Source organism: Callorhinchus milii, unplaced genomic scaffold, assembly GCF_018977255.1.
Source record: "Callorhinchus milii isolate IMCB2004 unplaced genomic scaffold, IMCB_Cmil_1.0 Scaffold10, whole genome shotgun sequence".
Lineage (NCBI taxonomy): Eukaryota > Metazoa > Chordata > Chondrichthyes > Chimaeriformes > Callorhinchidae > Callorhinchus > Callorhinchus milii.
Genome location: NW_024704751.1, coordinates 13,105,496 through 13,125,661, shown reverse-complemented (window position 1 = coordinate 13,125,661; position 20,166 = coordinate 13,105,496). Strand labels below are relative to the sequence as shown.

Sequence of the window (20,166 nt, the reverse complement as noted above, 5' to 3'; positions counted from 1 at the left end):
AAATAGATTTCCAAATGGCCACTTTCTCGGCCAACATAATAGACCAGACAACGGTGACATAACATTGAGCAACAGAGAGAAGTTTCCATCCTATAATTAAATTGTGACACAAAAAGACAATTAAGGGCTGATTGGGTGAGGGATCAACAACAGCAATAGTCACATCCCCTCAGGCAAGTCAAATGTGGATGTCAAAAAACAACCAACAACTACTGCAGTTTAAACATGACTGGTACTGTATATCCATCAGAACAACTACACTTTTAAGACACACAAAGACTAATTTTAGTTACCTGGCCTGGAGGACATGTTCTTTTTTCAAAAAAAAAACTATTTTCTAGCCCTTGCAGTTCACCTTTCATTATACGAAGAACAGCATTCTTCAAAATCTCTATATCGTATAGTTAGTGTATATCCATTTTGCTGATCTATTTAGTCAAACCCGCAGGCAGGAGGACAAATTAAAACATGTACATTAAAAAAAATCACCATCCGACAGAAGACATCGATAATGAGAATGGTTATACATTCTAAACATAAAAACAAGTGCTGGCAAACATTCCTTAATTGCTTAGTGTCCCTCCCCACCTGACAAGCCCCAGATAGGGTGTGTTATATTACGGAACCAGTTATGCTGCATTACACACACACACACAGAGCTAATCCAGTGATTCTAGCGTCTGGAAAAATATGAGGGAACCACTGTAGTACAGATTTTACTCACCCATAGGACCACCAACACAACAATATCCACTATGTACAAGTTATAAAACATCCATGTTAATCAATAAGGAATACTTAAATGTCCATCACCAAGATCGTTGTGATCTTTTAATGCTACTAAAAAAAGTACATATTTATTCAACTCACAGAATCTTAAACTGTTTGATCTTAAAATTCATAAGTGATAATATATCATTGGCAGAGTCTGAACAACTGTTAACTTTTGACTTCTTGCTCAGAACTAGTAACTCAATTATTCCAGCCCTGTTGTGTATATGCAGAATTTTCGTTGGGAACACAAGTCTGTGTATTAATGAAAATATTTCTCACCAGCAAAAATACAACAACTTGCATTTATATAGTGCCCTTCACACGGGGTAGCGTCCCGAAGCACTTAATAAGTAAGCAAAAATAAGTCATTTAGCCATCACAGTCTGAAAAAGGGACTGTCTCCGATATTCTACTAGCACAGAAGATCTCACTTTGGTTTTACCAGCAGATATTTTCGTTCCAAGAGTTAACAAAGAATGAAGCTTCCTGCCTTCCTCCAGTCAGACTTGGCAGTCACTTCTAGTGCTTTAATCTCATGTTTTACCTGGTCACTTGAACGAGGGCGGAGGTTCTTTCAAGTGACTAATATCCTATTCAGACATCTGTGAAGGATCTGCAGTGTCCGCAATTTCTTTGGCCTTTAGGTTTCAAACTATACATGATGGTACACAGCTGCAATTTTTAAACATGGTACTCAGTGAACATGTGCAACTCTCAAATCTGGAATTCTGTTTCCCCCCAAAAGGCTGTGGATGTTGCATCCATTCAAATTTTCAAGACTGAGGTGGATAGATATTTGTTAGGTCAGGGTATCAAAGGGATATGGGGCAAAGGGCAGGTAATTGGGATACAGATAGAGTTGAGGTACAGATCAGCCATGATCTTACAGAATGGGGGCACAGGCTCGACGGGCTGAATAGCCTGCTCCTGTTCCTAGGTTCCCATGTTCCTGGAAAGGAAATGGTTAAGGGCGGCACTAGATAAATCCTTCCCCATCCTCCAAGTTTCTCTGAATCTGCTGCTTGTCATCCGCATTGTCTCCTGCAGATTCATTCTCTTCACTGGACTCAATGTATACAGGCCAGCCTGGGTCTTTCTCTTCCTTCTCCTGGTTGTCTAAAATCTGCTCATTCTGGCATAGATTGACCGGAGATGCTTCTTCATTGGTAGTCATTACACAGGTGCAGCCCTCGCAAAGACCAAAGCGCCTTGCACCGTGCTGCAGGTTGCTGATAAATGTTCTCCTGCATCCCTTGCAAACAATCGGTCTGTTGGAGCGATGTACCTGAGGAAGAAAGAAGTCAACAAGTTTACTTCAATTTGTTGACAAACGGGTTGGTCAACTCGGATTGTTTGCACCAGAGAGATGCACAACTCCTGAATTGGGTGGAGCAGTGATCATGAATCCTGGATAAGGATCAGCTTTAGGTAAAGATAAACAAGTTTGTCTTTGTGCATGCTCTCTGAGGATGAATTTTAGCTTAGAATTAAGATTTCTGAACTCCCATTTACTGTAAAATCAACAGTTGCTCCCAAATTTAGCGTGGATTTGAGTTTCGGACTTCCAAAGCACAGAATATTATGCAGTTAGTTGTTTTGTCAACCATATTATCTTGAAGGAATTATTAACCCCAGAAAAGCGATGAGCCAATTGACTCGGGTTCCTACTTACTGCTGAGTAAACAGAGGCATGCGTGCAGAGCAAAGAAATTTGCCCAGTTTTGCCCTGCCCGGGAATCAAACTTAGGTCCTCTCGCTTGCAAGGGGAGTGCTCTAACCACTGAGGTACAAGACTCCATGGTAGGGCAGGAAGGACCTGTACAATGGCTACTTCCGCATCTAATGAAGATGTGACAGCTTTACTCACACTTAACGCATGGCTGCGGAGGTGCTCCAGTCTGGTGAATCTCTTTCCACAGGTCTCACACGGGTATGGACGCTCTCCGGTATGTGAGCGCATGTGTCGCTTTAGTATACCTTTCTGCTTTGCTGTGTAGGTGCAGAACGGACACTTGTAGATCTTTTTTGGCACAATTATCCCATTACCTGGAAACAGAAACCAAACACTTTCAGAAGCAAAGCACAGAATGATACAGATAAGCCATCCTGCAAAACATAAATCAACCCAACAATAGTTATCAGTAATTGGATAATGAACAGCGTGTACAAAACAAAATCAACCCTTGAAAACAATCACTGCCTGCAGGTAAAGCAGTAATTTGTTAAAAATAATTCTTTGCAACTGTTCAACAGGAAAGATTCATAGTCTTATAGATGGTACAGCTCAGAAACAGGCAATTCAGTCGGCTGGTGTTTATACTCCACGCAAGCACCTATCCTAGAAGCTATCCCTCATTCCATATCCTGGCTTTTCCCCCATATCCTAAACTTTATTCTGTCTTACCCATATTCAGCACGTTGGGACACCCTCCCGGTGTGAAAGACGCTGTATAAATGCAATCTATTGTTGTTCTTGTGTCCAGTCGTTTTTTGAATATACACAACAACTGACTGGGGCAGAAAATTCCACACTCTTACCATTCTGTGTAGCAGTCATTCCACTAGTACAGCTCTCGCAAAGACCAAAGCACAGGGTACTGGTAGCCGAGGGAGAATGGTCTGAAGCAGCACTAGACATTGCAAACTCTCACTTTTACTCGGGAAGGAAAGATGTGGAGAGAGGAGAAAACAGATTTTATTGGACCGACTAAATATTTCAATACAGCTGCAATACCTACCTGAACATGGTAAATTACAGCTTTAGGATTTCAAATACTCTCAACAGATATTTCCCCCCTATTCTATTGCTGCTGCGATCCACTTAAATATTTGTTAGTGCTGGGCATCTCACCTGCATCTTCCCCATACCAGTCACTTTGTACATCCATCATATTGGAGAAAGACCCTCCTCCATCCTCTGAACGTCCTCCGACTCCTCTGGAAAAATGCTGGATTAGTTCCTCCTTCCGCTGAACATTCCCGGTCCTCAATAAAACCTCCAAGAACTGTTTCATCTGATAATTCTCGTAAGCGATCTCTATAGCTGGCGTGGACTGCAACCTCTCCTCAACCTGATCTGCAGCAGAGGTGGGAAACTGACGGAATCTTTCCACAGATTCCACCTCGTCCTCGTCATACTCAACTTTGGGTTCTGGAAGTTTGGGTAATGTTGACTTCTCAGGAGAGAGGCTATCCTGATCTTTCTGAGCCAGATCAATCGAATGATAAACCTCACATTCAGTCCAAGGGAGTCCTTTGTTACGATCAGGGCTCGACTCTTTCTGCTGAACTGAGGACTGATTCCTGCAGTAGTTAACAGCTTCTGCAAAGGCTGCTACATTCCCGCCATTCTCCACATGGTTGCAATTATCATCCTTCTCCTCTTTTACACTGATATCAAGGGCAGATCTGATGTACAATTTGCAGAAGCTGACCACGTCAGTCATCTGCAGGTAACTGGCAGCCGACATGACTTCAATAACATTCTTGCTGCAAAGGTTCAACTTTCCAGAATACAGGAAGTCCAAGATTATGGAAAAGGCATCAGATGTTACAATGTCCAGGGAGGCAGTGCTGGGGCGCCCACTGTCATGGATGTAATGGATTAGCAAGGCTCTGAAGTAACCACTGTTGGCAAATAAGATATTGCGGTGCGCTTTGAAGATTCTTCCCTCCACAATGATGCTGCAGTCACAGAAGAAGTCCTGCTTCCTCTGCTCATTCAGCTCCCCCAGAAGCTTAGTGTAATAGGACGAGATCTCCATCTTTCATCAGCGGGTATTTGCCAAAGGATGCTTCTTTTATCTGCAAAATAAATGGCATCATAGATAAAGAGAGGTTTGTCTTTTGGAGGATCGCTATGCTGATCAAGATAAAAAAACATTGTTGCTGGGAATGAGACGTTGTCTGATTTTGAGCACCCAGTGGTAGTTATCAAAGCATAATTCCCAGCTGTAACAAGGTAGATGCAAAGCTCTCTTCACTCTGCAATTTATAATGCAGGTCATCTCCAATCACAGAAATGCCACATCACTAGTGCATTATTTTCCATTTTCTACATCAGTTTTAACCTCCTGGCCTTACTGAGCCCAGATTGTCGACTTAATGGCGTTTGTGTTGAATCGTGGCCAGTGTTGAGCTTTCGGCCCACTCACATAGGAAAATGGGTGAGACTGGCCAAATGTATTTCATGTGCATTCTTAACTACCGGGGCAAACAGGAAATGTTCAGCCTACCAGTCAGGGATGGAATTAAAGAAGAAAATAGAAGTCGTACCAAACACAGGATCTGTCCTCAGCTACATTTAGTATTGTAATTGTACCAATGTATTTACACTAAAAATGGGGCTGTGTTAGAGGAAGAATTGTCCTATTGTTAATCATGATTTTTTTTGAGTCAGCTGCATGTGGACTCAGCTGCATCTGGGTGGAGTCCTGTTGCGTTTTGGTTAGAGCACTCACATCACAAGCAAGAGGACATGGGTTCAATTCCTGGGCGGGGCAAGTTAAATTACTCTACACGCTTCTGTTTATTTAGAAATAAACACTAACCCGGATGTTAGTCGAATGGCGGATGGCTTCCAGGAGGTAATAATCCCCTCAAAGNAAAAAAAAGGGGTGACTCAATCCACGATTATTTGTGGACAATGCTGTGCGCAATCTGTTGCGACGTTTCACGCGCAAAATCAATTCACTTTATAGTATATTCTTTGAGAGACTTTGGCAGGTCTCAACAAACCCCTCTAAATTCTTCTACTGCCATGCAGATTTTTGTTGGAGCAAAAATTAATGCCCACAAAGCTCACTGTATCAAGCTTATAGTTAAGATGCCCAGTACACATGGGCTGGAAATATATAACTGTTACGGTATTACTGTTAGAACATTCCAATGAAAATATTGTACAAACAGTGTTAAAATACTACTCCCGCTCAACACAAATATTCCCAAATAAATAGATACCCCATCCATTATGGAAAATTAGTTTATCAAAAAAAATTAAACTAATAGGACAGAAGACACATACAGAGACATAGTAATAATCCTTTTGATTTTTTATTGGATATAGCCCGATTACGTCTTTGAGTTGTCTCGGAACGGATTGACTCGTTCTTTTTGAACACTCAGAAGCACTTCACCAGACATAGTGTAAAGCGAATCGACCGTATATTTCGTGGGCAAAAACACAGCAGCCGATCGCGTGCAGCAGTGCCCCGCAAACGGGTCGGTGGATTGAGTGACCAAATTATCATTACATTGAGAGACAGACGGACAAACAGACAGAGAGGCACAGACAGAGACGCAGGTACCTGTCAGGTCGGGGTATTACAGGATAACGGGGGGGGGGCAAGGGTGGGTAATTGGGATTGAGGTACTGATTTTATAGCAGAACAGGCTCGAGGGGCTGAATGGCCTCCTCCTGTTTCTATGTTTCTTTGTTTCTAGGGACACGGGGCTTTGAATGGGGCCAATTATTATGAGAAAAAGACTATTTCCGAGGAGGGGGTGTGTGTGAGTGTGTGTGTGTGTGTGGGGGGGGCAATGTCGCCATGACGTCACGGATCCTTTGTTCGAACCATAACAAGTGGCCTGGATTTCATTCATTTTGGGGAGAAAAGGGGGGGATTTTAAACACTTCCCCACACACCCCACCCCCCCACCACCGAGAAAGAAACCACCAGGAGCCGGTATCACACCCACACACCCACACAAAAAAAAATCCCCCCAAAAAGCACGAGTCGATCCATTTTCGGGGCGTTATTACGAAGTTAAATAAGAGAGACATATATATGTGTGTGTGTGTACAACTGATGAATAAAAAAAAATGAATTAATTACTTTTTTAAAAAAAACACGTCTCAACCGAACTGAGAAACCGATGAGAGGCGCTAAATATTCAAAGGCAAAGACTGTTAGTATTTTAATTTTAATTATTATTATTATTATTATATTTACAACAGGCTTCAGCCTCACCTCAGCGGCCTTTCCCTCCCTCCCTCCCTCCCGCCCATATTCGGGGTCTTTAAACGCTCGCCTCTCCCCCCACACCACCGCCCCCCTCGACCCTCGTTATTACCTCAGAACCGTTCACGTTCTGAGGTAATACTCGACACCGACGGCAGCGTCCGCGCTTTTAATTTACCTCTCCAATGGCTTCCGTTGAAGAGAGGAAGAAAAGAGAAGGAGAGAGAGAGGGAGAGGGAGGGAGTGAGGGAGAGAGGGGGGGGGGAAAGCCTTCAGGTCAGTCAGGTCCTCCCCGGCCTGGACCCTGCGTCGCCCACGCTCCGGCGCCAACCGAGCTTCATACCGGAAGCCGCCCCTCCGATTGACCACACGAGCAGCCAATCAGACCGCAGGGCGCGGGGGCGGGCGGGCGCTCGCGACCAATTGGAGACGGAGTCAGGCGGGATCTCGGAGGAGGAGGGGCTCCCGTGTGCGGGTTTGCGTGGGCCGCGCTGCCCGCTGGGGCTTGTAGTTTTCCGGTCAGTCACGTGGCTGCGGGCGGCGCGTGGCCGGCCGGCCCGCGTGAGGGTGGGGAGAGAACTACAACTCCCAGAGCGCAGCGCGAGCAACCGTTTCCGGTCCCCTCGCTTGGCGGAGCTGGCCGTTGACGTCCGCGTGACGTTTCAAACAAGCTGCCCAGCAACCGCATGGCAACCAACCGGCGGCCAAAGAAGGTACCGCTCGCCATCAGCAGCTGCTGATAAGAGTCATCGTAATAATCATGGGACAGGGCTCGAAGGAGGCGAGGGGATGGGGAGAGGAGGGGGGATGGGGAGAGGAGGGGGATGGGGAGAGGGGATGGGGAGGGGGAGGAAGGTGAAGGGACTGTGGGATGGAGTTCCAAAGGGTTCGGGTGGGGGAGGGCAAGAGAGGCTGAAGGCCCGACCGCCGATGGTGGGGCGCGGAGCCGGCGATGCCCGTGTCGGCCGGGGCTCGGTTGGGTCGGGCTCGGAAGGCCGCGTGGGGCCGAGCCCCCACCCCCCCCCCCCGGGATGAGCCGTTGAACCGGGTTCCCGCCCGCCTGTGTTCGGGAGGTGGGCAATCGAGAAGCCGCGGCGTCGTTCAAAAAGGGGGCAGTTTCTCCCGGCGGTCCCGGCCGACGATTCGTCCCCCCCCCCAAATAAAACGGGGACAACAGCCGCGGCAACAGCTTGAGTGTGTGCGGCGCTCCTCGGGCAGGCTGGCGTCCCGGAGCGGCTCGGACGGCGTGATGCTAAGGGACGGCGCCCCGTGCCACTGGGCTGCCGGGTTCGCCTTGAAGTTCGCAGTCACTCCGCTTTTACAGTAATTCCTGACGTGAAAAATCAAACGCGTCATACGACCGAGTTGCAAGGATTATGCAGGTAAATGAATCCTTGAAGGTGGCAGGACAGGTACATAAGGCTGTAAAAAGGGGCATATGGGATACCAGGCTTTATAAATAGGGGCGTAGAGTACGAGAGTCAGGAGGTTATGATTAACCGATATAAAACACTGGTTAGGCCTCAGTTAGAATACTGCGCCCGGTTCTGGGCACCGCACTATATGTTAAGGCATTGGAAAGGGCGCAGAGGAGATTTACGAGGATGGTACCAGGAATGAGGGACCGTGATGATGAGGAAAGGCTGGAGAGGTTAGGATTATTCTCAATGGAGCAGAGAAGGTTACGAGGAGACCTAATAGAGGTCTTCAACATCATGAGGGGATTTGACAGGTTAGAAAGGGAGAAACTGTGTCCACTGGTGGGTGTGTCGGTGACTCGAGGTCACAGATTCAAAATAGTCTCTAAAAGAAGCCGAGGGGAGGGGAGAAGAAATGTTTTCACGCAGCGAGTTGTTCGAATCTGGAACGCATTGCCTGAAAGGGCGGCGGAGGCCGATTCGGTAGTAACTTTTAAAAACGCGGTGGACGGGTATTTAAGGAGGACGGGTTTGCAGGGTTATGGGGAAAGGGCTGCGGAGTGGGATTGACATTAATTGCTCTGTTCAAAGAGCCGGCACAGACTCGATGGGCCGAATGGCCGTTTTTTTGTGCTGTACGATTCTGACTCTATGATATTATTCAGTAAATCTATCACTAGATGGCACCAAACAACCAATGCAATTATCGTGGCTGGGAATGAGCCTTTTGAATTTTAGAGCTAGTGGCTTTATTCGTCTCACAAGAGTTTAATGGGTAATAAAATGCATCCATTTTATTGGACAGTCATTATATTGTTTCCCTTAATGTTTATATGAGGTACAAACTATAATTTTTGATGCTCTTAACATCTCTGCAACACCTGAAGGTGATTTGGTGTTGCGTGGGTCACAGACAAAACTATTGACCATCACTGGAGGGGGGGGGAGAGAATGTGGCATTTCCAATTATTTGGGGACAGTTTAAAGACTGTTTTAAGTGCATGTGAAACTAGAATGATGTTATATTCACAACACTTTCATAAAATAATCAAATTCTGCTACCTCTCATAGATGCTAATTGAAAAATAATCAGTTTTCTGTTAATCCATTCCCTTAATAACACTGAATGTCCATTTCGTTAAAAAATCAACGGCCAAATTAAAGAAATTAATGTGTTTTATAGTAATATTTACTTTATCAGCTTGGAAACAAGATAACCTTAACCAGTTTGTTTAGAAAGGACTATTATGGTAATGTTATGCAGGACTGTGGCAGTTCTCGACTCTCTTCACAGTGCAGTCACTACTGTTGATTTATGATGGAATTAAAAACAGATTTGCAACATGTACTCACCGTGGGAAACATTTAACAACTTGAATTGTTTTTATGAGGCGCAGGATTCCAAATAAAATTCCTCTATAAACCAGCAGAACCACAATAATGTGACCAAGACAGATTGGTCTAAGTTAAAACTTTGGGGCCAGAGGCTTCGAAATTTCTCATCTGCATTTGTAAAAGGGTTAACGTCTCTCCACCTTAAACTGAAAAAGAAAATCAGCTAATGTTGACTGTCCTGTTGTACTGAAAATTTACAACAATAATAATAATCCTTGCATTTGATCTACCACCTTATCACGTCTTTGAGACGTCTCAACTCGCTTCACAGACTATAGTGTATAGTGAATTGACTGTATACTTCGTGGGCGAAATGCAGCAGCACACAGCAGCGTCCCACAAACAGTCGTAGGTTGAGTGACCAGTTTTTTTAAAAAAATTAAAATCAGAAATATTGTGGATAAAGAATCTATCCATTTATGCAAAAAAAACCTTACAAACAAAATTCAGTCTTTATATGGCAATTCCAACACACAGATTGCACTCAAAAAGTTTTTTTCAAAAAAAAATTGTCTTGCTTTTATTTACTGTGTGTGGAAACATTATTTCCATCAACAACATATGAGAGACTGTATATGAAACAGACTTTATACAAACTAAAATACAAAGCGTATAGTAAACAAAGCGATCTGACAATAATTCGCTAAATGAAAACAAACAAAATAGCCACAGCTGAGTTTAACCTTGAACAGATTTATCTTCCTGGGGCAGACTGTTTTATTTTCAGATCATGCACTAGACAGCAATAGATACTCAATTGTCAGGAGTAGCTTTTTTCTGTAATATAAACTATGAACTCTCAGTGAAAGAAAATCCAGCAGTAATAATCTTGGACCTAGCACTGTCTAGGGATGACCAGTTATGTATATTTTCAGCTCATTGAATAAAATATCAACAAATAATAATCCTAATAACAATAATAATCCACGCATTTGGTATAGCAGCTTTCATGTCAGGAGGATGTCCCAATGCACTTCACGAAACATATTGAAAGTGAAGTGGCATTTTGTAGACTAGGTTCACAAAATATACAGTCAATTCACTTTATAGTATATTCTGTGAAGCACTTTGAGACCGCTCGAAGACATTATAAGACGCTATATCAAATGCAAGAATTACAGTATTTATTCTGATCAGGTGTCAGAAGCTTTTAAGTGAAGGGCAGCCAAATTCCCACAGGGATTATTCTTGCTTGTTTCTGACTACTTCTGTTCAACCCTCAGTGGCCAAGGCTTCAGACACTATACTTTGGTCTCATGACCTTTTAACAATTAAAATTGTTGGCATAGAGTATGATGATTCTGCCCTCGCTCCTCCTGATTGATCAGATTTCACTTGGGGGTCTGCAAATCCCAACCTAGTTTGTTATTATGGAGTCTGTTTACACCATATGTTAAGATTAAATCTGGTGAAGAATTAAGTAAAGATGGGTCTAATGAAGTTAATCGTGAACTATAATTCTTTTTTGTGGTTTGGAGGCAGTTGAAGCTGGAGACAGTGTAAACGCTTGTCAGGCTATTGTCTGATGTGGGTTTAGAGTACTTATGCTTTGAAGATTCTCTTTTAAAATAATCTTCCTTTCAAAGGCGAACCGCTCTAATTAGAATCCGATGTCATATCCGCAAAATATGAAAAATATCCAATGACAATGACATTTTTTTAAAAATTGGTCAATCAATCCACGACTGTTTGTGGGACACTGCTGTGCGCAGTTGGCTGCCACGTTTCGCCCACAAAATACACATTTCACTTTATGGTACATTCTGTGAAGTGCTTTGAGACGCCTCTGTGATGCGATATGTACTATATCAAATGCAAGGAGTATTATTATATTCCATGCGGTGTGAGTACATTAATAATAGCTAAGATGTTACAATCTATTTAAAAGTGAAATAATTTTTTTTAGGGGTTTTTAATGTTGAAGATTAGCATATAATGAATACACTTGACCATTAAATTTAATCTTCTCTTGGTCTGTTAAAGCCGTGATTTGTTTTCACTAAGTCTTTATAAAGGGAATTCTCATTTGAAAAAGATTTAGCGCAGTGGATCACAACTGTTAACAATTAATTATGTGCTCTCCGTTCTACAATCCGTGGTCGCGCCTTCATCCACTAATCCCCAAAACTCAATCCACTAATCCCCCACCTAAAGACCTTCCTTTTCGATGGTGCTTACGGTCACTCCCCCCCCCACTGCCTCTCCCCCTGGCTTGGCATCAGATTCCGCCACGTGAAGCGCTCCGAGACGATACCCCACGTGAAGGGTGCTATATAAATGCAAGTTGTTGTTGTCATTGCCCCTTGCAGGTGGCTTTTTCTAACATTAATTTTTGAAAATGATTACTGGAAAAGGAACAGTCATTGTGATCTTCAAAAACAACACTGGAGTTTTGTGGTCAGTTGTGGGGATCTCGGCAAGTCATGTTGGTGCTAGGAATAAAACGTTGGCTCCCTTGATATAACCCACTGTCAACATCTGTGCTATGGACACACCCTCACTAGCAACTCCAAATTAATTTCACATGGGACATTTGTGAGCTTGCAGAGAAAGAAAAATGTTACCAGTTCCAAACTATTATTGTCTGGGATTCATAGACACAGACCATTGTAAGGTCGTTAAATTGCAGACGAAATGTCATCGACCAGAAACATTAACTCGCTTTCCTCTCTCCGTAGATGCTGCCTGACCCGCTGAGTGTTTCCAGACACTTCTGTTTTTATTTCAGATCCTCCCAAAAAGAATCTCCCACCGAAAAAAACGTTTTTTTTTATGTCATTTGGAAAATAAAATGGGAATATTCTGTTTTTAAAAAACAAAATAGATTTTTAAAATTTTAAACGCACAAATGAATTCTCGTCCCAAGCTGCCTCCCTCAAAGCTAACCTCAATTTAATCTCTAGTAAATAAAATAATAATGTGCCCCAACGTCCCTTACAACAGTAATCAGCTTAGCTTGACATCCTAATCAGCACATTCATCCTCCCTTCAAACTTTCCCACAGAGTGCGGTTTGAGCTGGTGCTGAGAATGTGTCAGCGGGGTAAAAGGACCCATGTCTCCTTATCTACCAGAAAATGCTGCTCTGTTGGGAAATGACAACAAATAGAGTGAATGGCCTTTCTCTCCTGGCACGTTGCTGCAATAAGACCTTGGCTGGAACCGTTCCTGGTGAGGCTAGGCTGCATTGCGATTGTGATTGTCCTGGGGGTAGAAGCGTGAGTGATTTTTGTAATCAGGACATTACGTTCCCTGGCAGCAGCTCAAGTTCTGAAGCTTCTCTGCACTTTGCAACTAATTTAAATGTTGCACGACAATCCTAAGTAAAAATAATTCCACTGTCTGTTAGCTTTGTAGACTTTATCCAATGTATAATCGGATTAGGTTTCTACAGTACACAAAATACACAAAATACATACACAGTCAATTTTTTTTCCACACACAAAATACACAGTCAATTCAGTTTACAGTATATTCTGTGAAGCGCTTTGAAATAGCACGAAGATGTGCTAAGGCGCTATATCAAATGCAAGGATTATTATTAATATTTTTTCACACAGAAGATGTGGACTGCTCTTGCTCTACCAAATCCAAGTAGTGATGGGCACAGAGTTAACACCAGGTTAATTACTTTGAGCCATGAAGAGATGATCCATGAAGAAATGAGTCCAGAGAACCAGTCAAATGAATTAAAATTAGACTGGGGGTGTCAGAGATCTGAGTGACTATTCTCTTGACATCAGCGAGGTGGAGAAATAATCTCTCAAGGTTTTGTCAGATTCCTGGTTTTGTTTCATCTCAACAGCTAGAACCTGCTTAACCTTATCAAATGTGATGATGTGGTGCAGACATGGCATTCACATCCACAAGAGGTTCAGTCTCATTGTCACTCTAGGAAGGTGATATCATTGCGCCTCTGTGCAGTCACATTGTTATTTGCGAAGCTGGTGAAGGGATGACATTCTTCACCTCAGTACCAGATACCAAAATGAAGCTCGAAAAGGTCATTAAATGTTTTTTGCGTTTCTTCAGTCATTTATACTGGTTATTGATAATAATAGTAATAATAATCTCTTCAAAAATAATAATAATAATAATTGGCTGCCAGGTTTCGCCCAGAAAATATACAGTCTGTCCAGTTTACAGTATATTCTGTGAAGCACCTTGAGACGTCTTGAAGCCATGAGAAGGCGCTGTATCAAATGCTTATTATTCAGTATCAAAAATAAAGATGTTTAGGTTAAAGGAGCATGTACCTCAGTGTGCCTTGCAGGCCCTTGTGTAGGGCATGGGTTCACCAACACTTCACAGCCAGCCGTAAATCAAAGGTGGTCTTCAAGCAGTCTAAAATGACAGAATTCACAGAATGAGCTAATGCTGTTTCACCAGTTAACGAGAGCCAATTAAGCCTTTTTATGGGTGACAGTTACATTTTAATGGTGGGAAAAAAAAAGACCTATGCAATTTCACAAGCAAGAGTTGCAGTATTTTGCTCTCCGTATAGAAACGTAAAAACAGGAGTAGGCCATTCAGCCCCTCGAGCCTGTTCCAGCATCCTATAAGATCATGGCTGATCTGTAGCTCAAATCTGATTTCCAATATCCCCTAATGCTCTGATCTAACAAATATATATCCTGAACTCTACCGATAATTGGCCAGAATGTCTCACATGGAGAGCGTAATGGAGATTAAGATGTACGTTACACAGCCCCATACATGCAATATCCCACTCTTCCCTGTTGTACATCTTATATTGTTAACACTACATTCAAGCGCATTGTTTTAAAAGCAATAGAACAGTAAGAAAATATTCAGATCATAACAAAATATACATTAATGTGAGATTTCAGTTTATTTTCCCAGCAATTAAATCTCTCACTTTTACATGAAACCCTAAATTACATGTTCAGGTCCAAGACAGGATTATTCATTCATTTATGATTGCGCTCTTCACTGTATGGTTTTATGTAGCCGTGATAAAAATGAATTACATTCTAGTTGATGATTTAGATTAATTATTAAGGAGTCTGGATGCTTACAAAGCCCTGACTTGTTACAGTGAGGTACAGTGTATTTTCTGTGTTTTCTTTCTGCTTCCTGAGAACAGATTTGTGAACAATTGTTTTAGCAACATATGTGGGGGCTTCTGCCTCTGTTGGCCCTCATATATTTGCTATTGTTCCAGTCAGAGTCAAATAAACATGGAGGAGACATAAACAAACATGTTGAGCGTGGGAAAGAATCACAAACTGAGCCAAAACAGAAAGCAAGTCCAATGAAACACCGTATTCCTGTCCGCAAACGTACAATGCTCTCATACTTGTGTTTAGCTATCCGTGTCAAGCCAACTTGTGCTCAAATTATGCACTTCACTAAACACACACTCAACGATACATTGAACCGCTCATTGAAAAATACAATAAGCTGTCATGCTCACTTGCCCGTCTTACAGATGCACTCATGCTTGTAATTACAACAAACCCTTGTGATGAAACATTATTAAAAATGCATCAGATCAAATATGAATAAATCAATTCATGAGTAAACGCACACATACTGACACGTTGAACATGCACACAGCTCAGCACACACTTACTGAGGTACCTGTATTTTTTAAAATATATATATTTTTGGACAGCTGGGTGGGGATGTGGCAAGTGTAGAAACCCGTTGCTTAAGACTATCCAAACCAAGCTGAGAATCCCAGGCATCCCACCTACACGTGGAAATACCGGAGATAGATTATTGGAATGGAATGCGCTCTCTCTCTCTCTCCCTGGAGGCACACATCCTGCTCACCTAATTGCGGAATGTAATTATAAAACAGTGATGGTTTGCGTAAGGTGTAAAACAGAATCAATACTTTTTGTGGAATAATAATAAACCTTGCATTTGATACCGCACCCTTATCGCATCTTCGAGACGTCTCAAAGCGCTTCACGGAATATACTGCATCGTGAATTGACTGTATATTTTTTTGGGTAAAACGCAGCGTTTAAGCCACGAATAGCATCCAAATCAAGTCACATCCTGTGTTTCACCGACCTTCCATGAATATGTATGTATTTTGGCCACTAATCTTTTCATACCCACTGCAAAACTCACTATGCAGCCCAAAATTAAATCTGTTTAGTAAATTATATGGAATAATTTAAGTTGCCCCTCCCTTGTGGTTCTTGGCAGAGAAATGGTCAGATTTCTTTACTAGTGTCTAGGATGGTTTATGGGGTGGTAGTATACATATCTAACCACTTCTCCCATAAGATGTTAATAATAATAAACCTTGCATTTGACAGAGCATCTTATGTCTTCGAGACGTCTCAAAGTGCTTCACAGGATAATACTGTAAAGTGTAGTGACTGTGCATGCTGTGGGTGAAACACAGCAGCCGATCGCGCACAGCGACGTCCCACAAAACAGTCGTGGATGGAGTGACCAAATTATTACTTTTTAAATTATTTAGAAACGATATAACATTAGTAATCCTGGCATTTGATACAGCGCCCCATCACGTATTTGGGACGTCTCGAAGCGCTCTGCAAAGGGCACACCGCAAAGTGGATTGACTGTGTGTTCTGTGGGCGATGGAAGCGCGAGGATTTGAGTGAGAGGTTGACAGGTAGGGGAAAGGCAGTTTGATGGATATCACGGATCTCCGGCTGCAGCAGTTTCTCACGCTCGAGCTTAAATGGTCTGTTCACATCACACACCCGCCTGTGGTGGCAGCCTGCCTCGCTCAACCCCAGTGGTTAGTTTGCTCACGTCAGTTGGAAAGTAACTGCAGCAAGACACGCACGGCAGGCACTGGGTTGTGAGAGGAGCTGAGAGAAATAGAGAGGAAGAGAATGTTAAAGGGAGGTGGGGGGGGGGGGAGAGAGAGAGACGCAGAGGGAAAAGGTGAATTAATGTCATTTGACAGGAGGTAGGCAATGAAAGCGGCTCAGAGGGAGAGTCTGGGGCTGAGCCACAGCTACTCTGTCAGAAAGGAACAGATCAAAGTGACCACATGAGAGAAACAGGAAGAGACTTGCGAGGAAAAAAAACAGCAGCTCACAAACAAACCCTCAAGCTCCTCTCTGAAACTGGGAACAGCTGAGAAAGAAATCCAGTCAGTGACAGAGAGAGAGCGAGAGACAGAACAGAGATAGTACAGACACAGAGACGCAGATAGAGGACGGGAAGAGAGAGAGAGACACACACACAGAAAGAGAGAGACGTAGGGAGAGAACATAGGGAGAGAGGACAGACAGAGAGGGAACCACAGGGAACCAAACCAACCAGAATCGGCTTCACTTTAACAAGAGAATCTTTCGGAATCGAGGCAGAAAGTCGGTGTGGGGAGACAGGCTTGAAAGGCAAAAGGAAATTCCATTCCAACCAGAGAGAAACACTCGTCATCAATCCACACCACAGCGCCTTCGCCTCACCAACACCCAGAGAAACCCATTTCCCTGCAACAAAAGGGTAGTTAATACAACAACTTACATTTATATAGCGCCCTTCACACAGGGTAGAGTCCCGGAGCACTTAACACCAGGCACTGAAGGACTGAAGGAGACTGAGGAGAACTGGGAACAAGTGGCATCTCTTGAATTTCACTTCAGCCTCTGGTTAAACTCACTACAAGTTCAACATCTCACTCAGCATGAAGCGATTCTGTGAGGAAAACTCCTGGGACAGTGATGTGGAAGAGTTGATAGACGTTGGCAAAGAGGAGAATTACTAGTGAGTATTTTACTTTCTGTCTGTCCTCTTATCACTCTCAACCCTTCACCTACACAATAATAATAATTGTAATAACCCTTGATTTCGATATCGCACCTTATCAGATTGTATTGTGAAGTGAATTGACTGTATTTTGTGGGAGGAACACGACAGCCAATTATGCGGTGTCCACAAACAGTCATGGTTGAGTGACTGAATTTTATTATTTTAGAGGGATTATTACCCCCAGAAACAATCTGCCAATCGACTTATCAACTGGGTTCCTGCTCGGTAAACAGAGCCTCCGGGAATAAGGAAACTTGTCTAAGCTTTGCCCCGCCCAGGAATCAAACTCGGGACTTCACTCAACAAACAATCCAGCAATCTACAGCAAACTCTGTGAAGCACTTTGTTTGAGACTTCCTTCTGATGTGAAAGGTGCTTTATCAAATGCAAAGTGATCAACTTCAGCCGTCTGGGTTTTGTTGGGGGAATCTAGATTGTAAATGACTTTTTTTTCCCCAAGCGAATAATCGGAAAGTGAATTCGTTGGCGAAATAAATCCCAACGTTTGTTTTCGGGGTTTGCTGGGGCTACCATTTTTATGCCGCAGTAAAGTTGCGCACAACAGATGCAGTGGTGTTTCGACCGCACAGTGTTTGAACTTTAACTGCATAATGCCATTAAGCCTTTGGCAAATAAAACATTTGCCAAGAATGCTGTGACCTCCCTATTTGGGGCAGGGCACTCACTGTATTTGTTGGACTAACTATAGGGAGGTTCAGGTTCAGCTGGTGAAAGCTTCCCGTAGTCATCCTCAAAAACACACAGTCACTCCACTTATCTGTAGCTCAGTGGTTAGAGCACTCGCTTCGCAAGCGAGAGGACCTGGGTTTGATTCCCGGTCAGGGCAAACCGTTGGGCAAGTTTCCTTACTCCACACGTCTCTGTTTACCAGCAGTAAGTAGGAACCCGGTTGTTAGTCGATTGGCGGATCGCATTTCCGGGGATAATAATCCCTTCAAAAAAAATGAAATGTCATGAAATGTGTCCCATGTGAGTATATTAATGATACACATTTGTAAATTGTTTTCATCCACTTCTTTTTCTTTCAGTCATGTGTCCAGTTCAATTTCAGCCACTTCAACTCCCCACAAACTGGCTCGGAAAAAAAGGCGTGGGGTAAGGATTTCTCTTCGCTACGAGGGAACAAATGCTTGCTTTTTATTCCTCGTATATTTTTGACCTATCTCTTATTATTATTATTATTATTATTATTATTATTATTATTATTCCTTAGGCAAGTGTCCTTACTCCACAAATATATCTCTGTTTACCTAGCAGTAAGTAGGAGCCCGTGTGTTCGTCGATTGGTGGATCGCTTTCCGGGGGCAATGATCCCACAAAAAAAAATTGGTCGCTCAGTCCTTGACTGTGTGCGGGATACTGCTGTGCACAATTGGCTGCCGCATTTCGCCTGCAAAATGCACAGTCACTACAGTTTGCAGTATAGTCCGCAAAGCCCTTTGAGACATCTCAATGACGTGATATATCAAATGCAAGGATTCTTCTTCTTGGTATTATTATCATCATCATCTCTTTTTTATATTTAAATACATTTCTTTTAGATTATAGAAAAAAGACGGCGGGATAGGATTAACAACAGTTTGTCTGAACTCTGTCGTTTGGTCCCAACAGCCTTTGAAAAACAGGTAATTTCACCTTCAATGAATTTCAGCGTTCAGCAGACATTGCAATAGTTTATCCTCAAGCGTGCAGCGTTTGGAATAATCTGGTACATTACACAGCAACGTGGGACACTGCTGTACGCAATTGGTTCGTGTGTTTCGACAACAAAATCCACAGTCAATTCACTTCACAGTGTATCCTTGAGAAGCGCTTTGAGACGTCTCAACAATGTAACAAGGCGCTATATCAAATGCAAGGATTATTATTAGAATGATTTAATCATCCACAGATCCATCATGACTCTCTCGCTGTCTCATTGTGTGTGTGTGTGTGTGTGTGTGACATTTGTTTCCTGCATCCACTAAACAGGGAACTTCCAAGCCGGAGAAAGCAGAGATCCTACAGATGACTGTCGAACACCTGAAACTACTCCATGCAACAGGAGATAAAGGTGACGCTCACATGTTTAATACAGACTTCAACCATCTCACATATCATATTAAATAGCTCGAGTGCAAACCCCTAACTGTGCAGCGCCCTGGATGTCCTTCTGATGTGAAAGGCGCTGTGCAAATGTAATTCTGCTGTTGTTGAACGTCAGCAATATTCATGGCGAGTGACGATTCATGGTAAGATATCCGCGCGTTTAAAAACTTGGTTGGTCTTAAGTGGATCTCCTGACGTAGGCTGCACGGATTGGGAAGCATCAGGAGCCAATCTTTCCCAATTTCCCTTCATGCCACTCCGTCGCTGCTTACTCCAGTGCGTGAAAGATGCAACGCTATATTTTCACGAAACAGGAAGAGTCAGCACTTTGCAAACGTTACAGTATAGCCAAATAGAATTACCCACAAGGGGCTGGTAGTAATAATAATAATTAATAATAATGATAATAATAATGATAATAATCTTTGCATTTGATACAGCGCCATATCAAGTCTTCGAGACGTCTCAAAGCGCTTCACAGAATATATACTGTAAAGTGGAGTGACTGTGTATTTTATGAGTCTGTCCTTTCATTGTGTTAACCGTAACTATGCTTCACCGTCAGGTTATCTTGATCCTCGTTTGCTGGCTGTGGATTACAGGAGCGTGGGGTTCAGGGAATGCCTGGCTGAAGTCATGACATATCTGGGTTCATTTGAACAACATGAGGGACGCGACGATACTGACCCACTTAAGGACAGACTTGTGAGTCATCTCACCAGCTACGTGACTGAAACGGAG

The 20,166-nt window shown here is 43.0% G+C and overlaps 2 protein-coding genes across 3 annotated transcripts in view; one reads left to right on the top strand and one right to left on the bottom strand.

Annotated features, from left to right (window-relative positions):
* Positions 1-1,619: 1,619 nt before the first annotated feature.
* LOC103191522 (zinc finger and BTB domain-containing protein 8B) lies at positions 1,620-13,909 on the bottom strand. Of its 2 annotated transcripts, none has more exons than XM_042338932.1 (4): positions 13,803-13,909; positions 3,626-4,578; positions 2,642-2,820; positions 1,620-2,059 (listed from the first exon to the last, which is right to left on the bottom strand). In XM_042338932.1, exons 2-4 carry the CDS (start codon positions 4,536-4,538, stop codon positions 1,751-1,753), a joined length of 1,401 nt encoding a protein of 466 aa, XP_042194866.1. In that variant the 5' UTR covers positions 4,539-4,578; positions 13,803-13,909; the 3' UTR covers positions 1,620-1,750. The 2 variants fall into 2 exon arrangements, with proteins under 2 accessions (XP_042194866.1, XP_007910706.1); XM_007912515.2 differs by lacking the exon at positions 13,803-13,909 and adding an exon at positions 6,913-7,084.
* A 2,192-nt stretch (positions 13,910-16,101) lies between these two features.
* LOC103191523 (hairy/enhancer-of-split related with YRPW motif-like protein) overlaps positions 16,102-20,166 on the top strand; it is a 4,798-nt gene continuing 733 nt past the window's right edge. The window contains exons 1-5 of the mRNA XM_007912516.2: positions 16,102-17,271; positions 18,366-18,432; positions 18,879-18,962; positions 19,309-19,390; positions 19,991-20,166. The exon at positions 19,991-20,166 is cut by the window's right edge and continues 733 nt beyond it. Of these exons, the coding sequence (XP_007910707.2) occupies positions 17,192-17,271; positions 18,366-18,432; positions 18,879-18,962; positions 19,309-19,390; positions 19,991-20,166 (489 nt within the window). The 5' untranslated portion in view covers positions 16,102-17,191. The remainder of the gene's footprint in view (positions 17,272-18,365; positions 18,433-18,878; positions 18,963-19,308; positions 19,391-19,990) is intronic.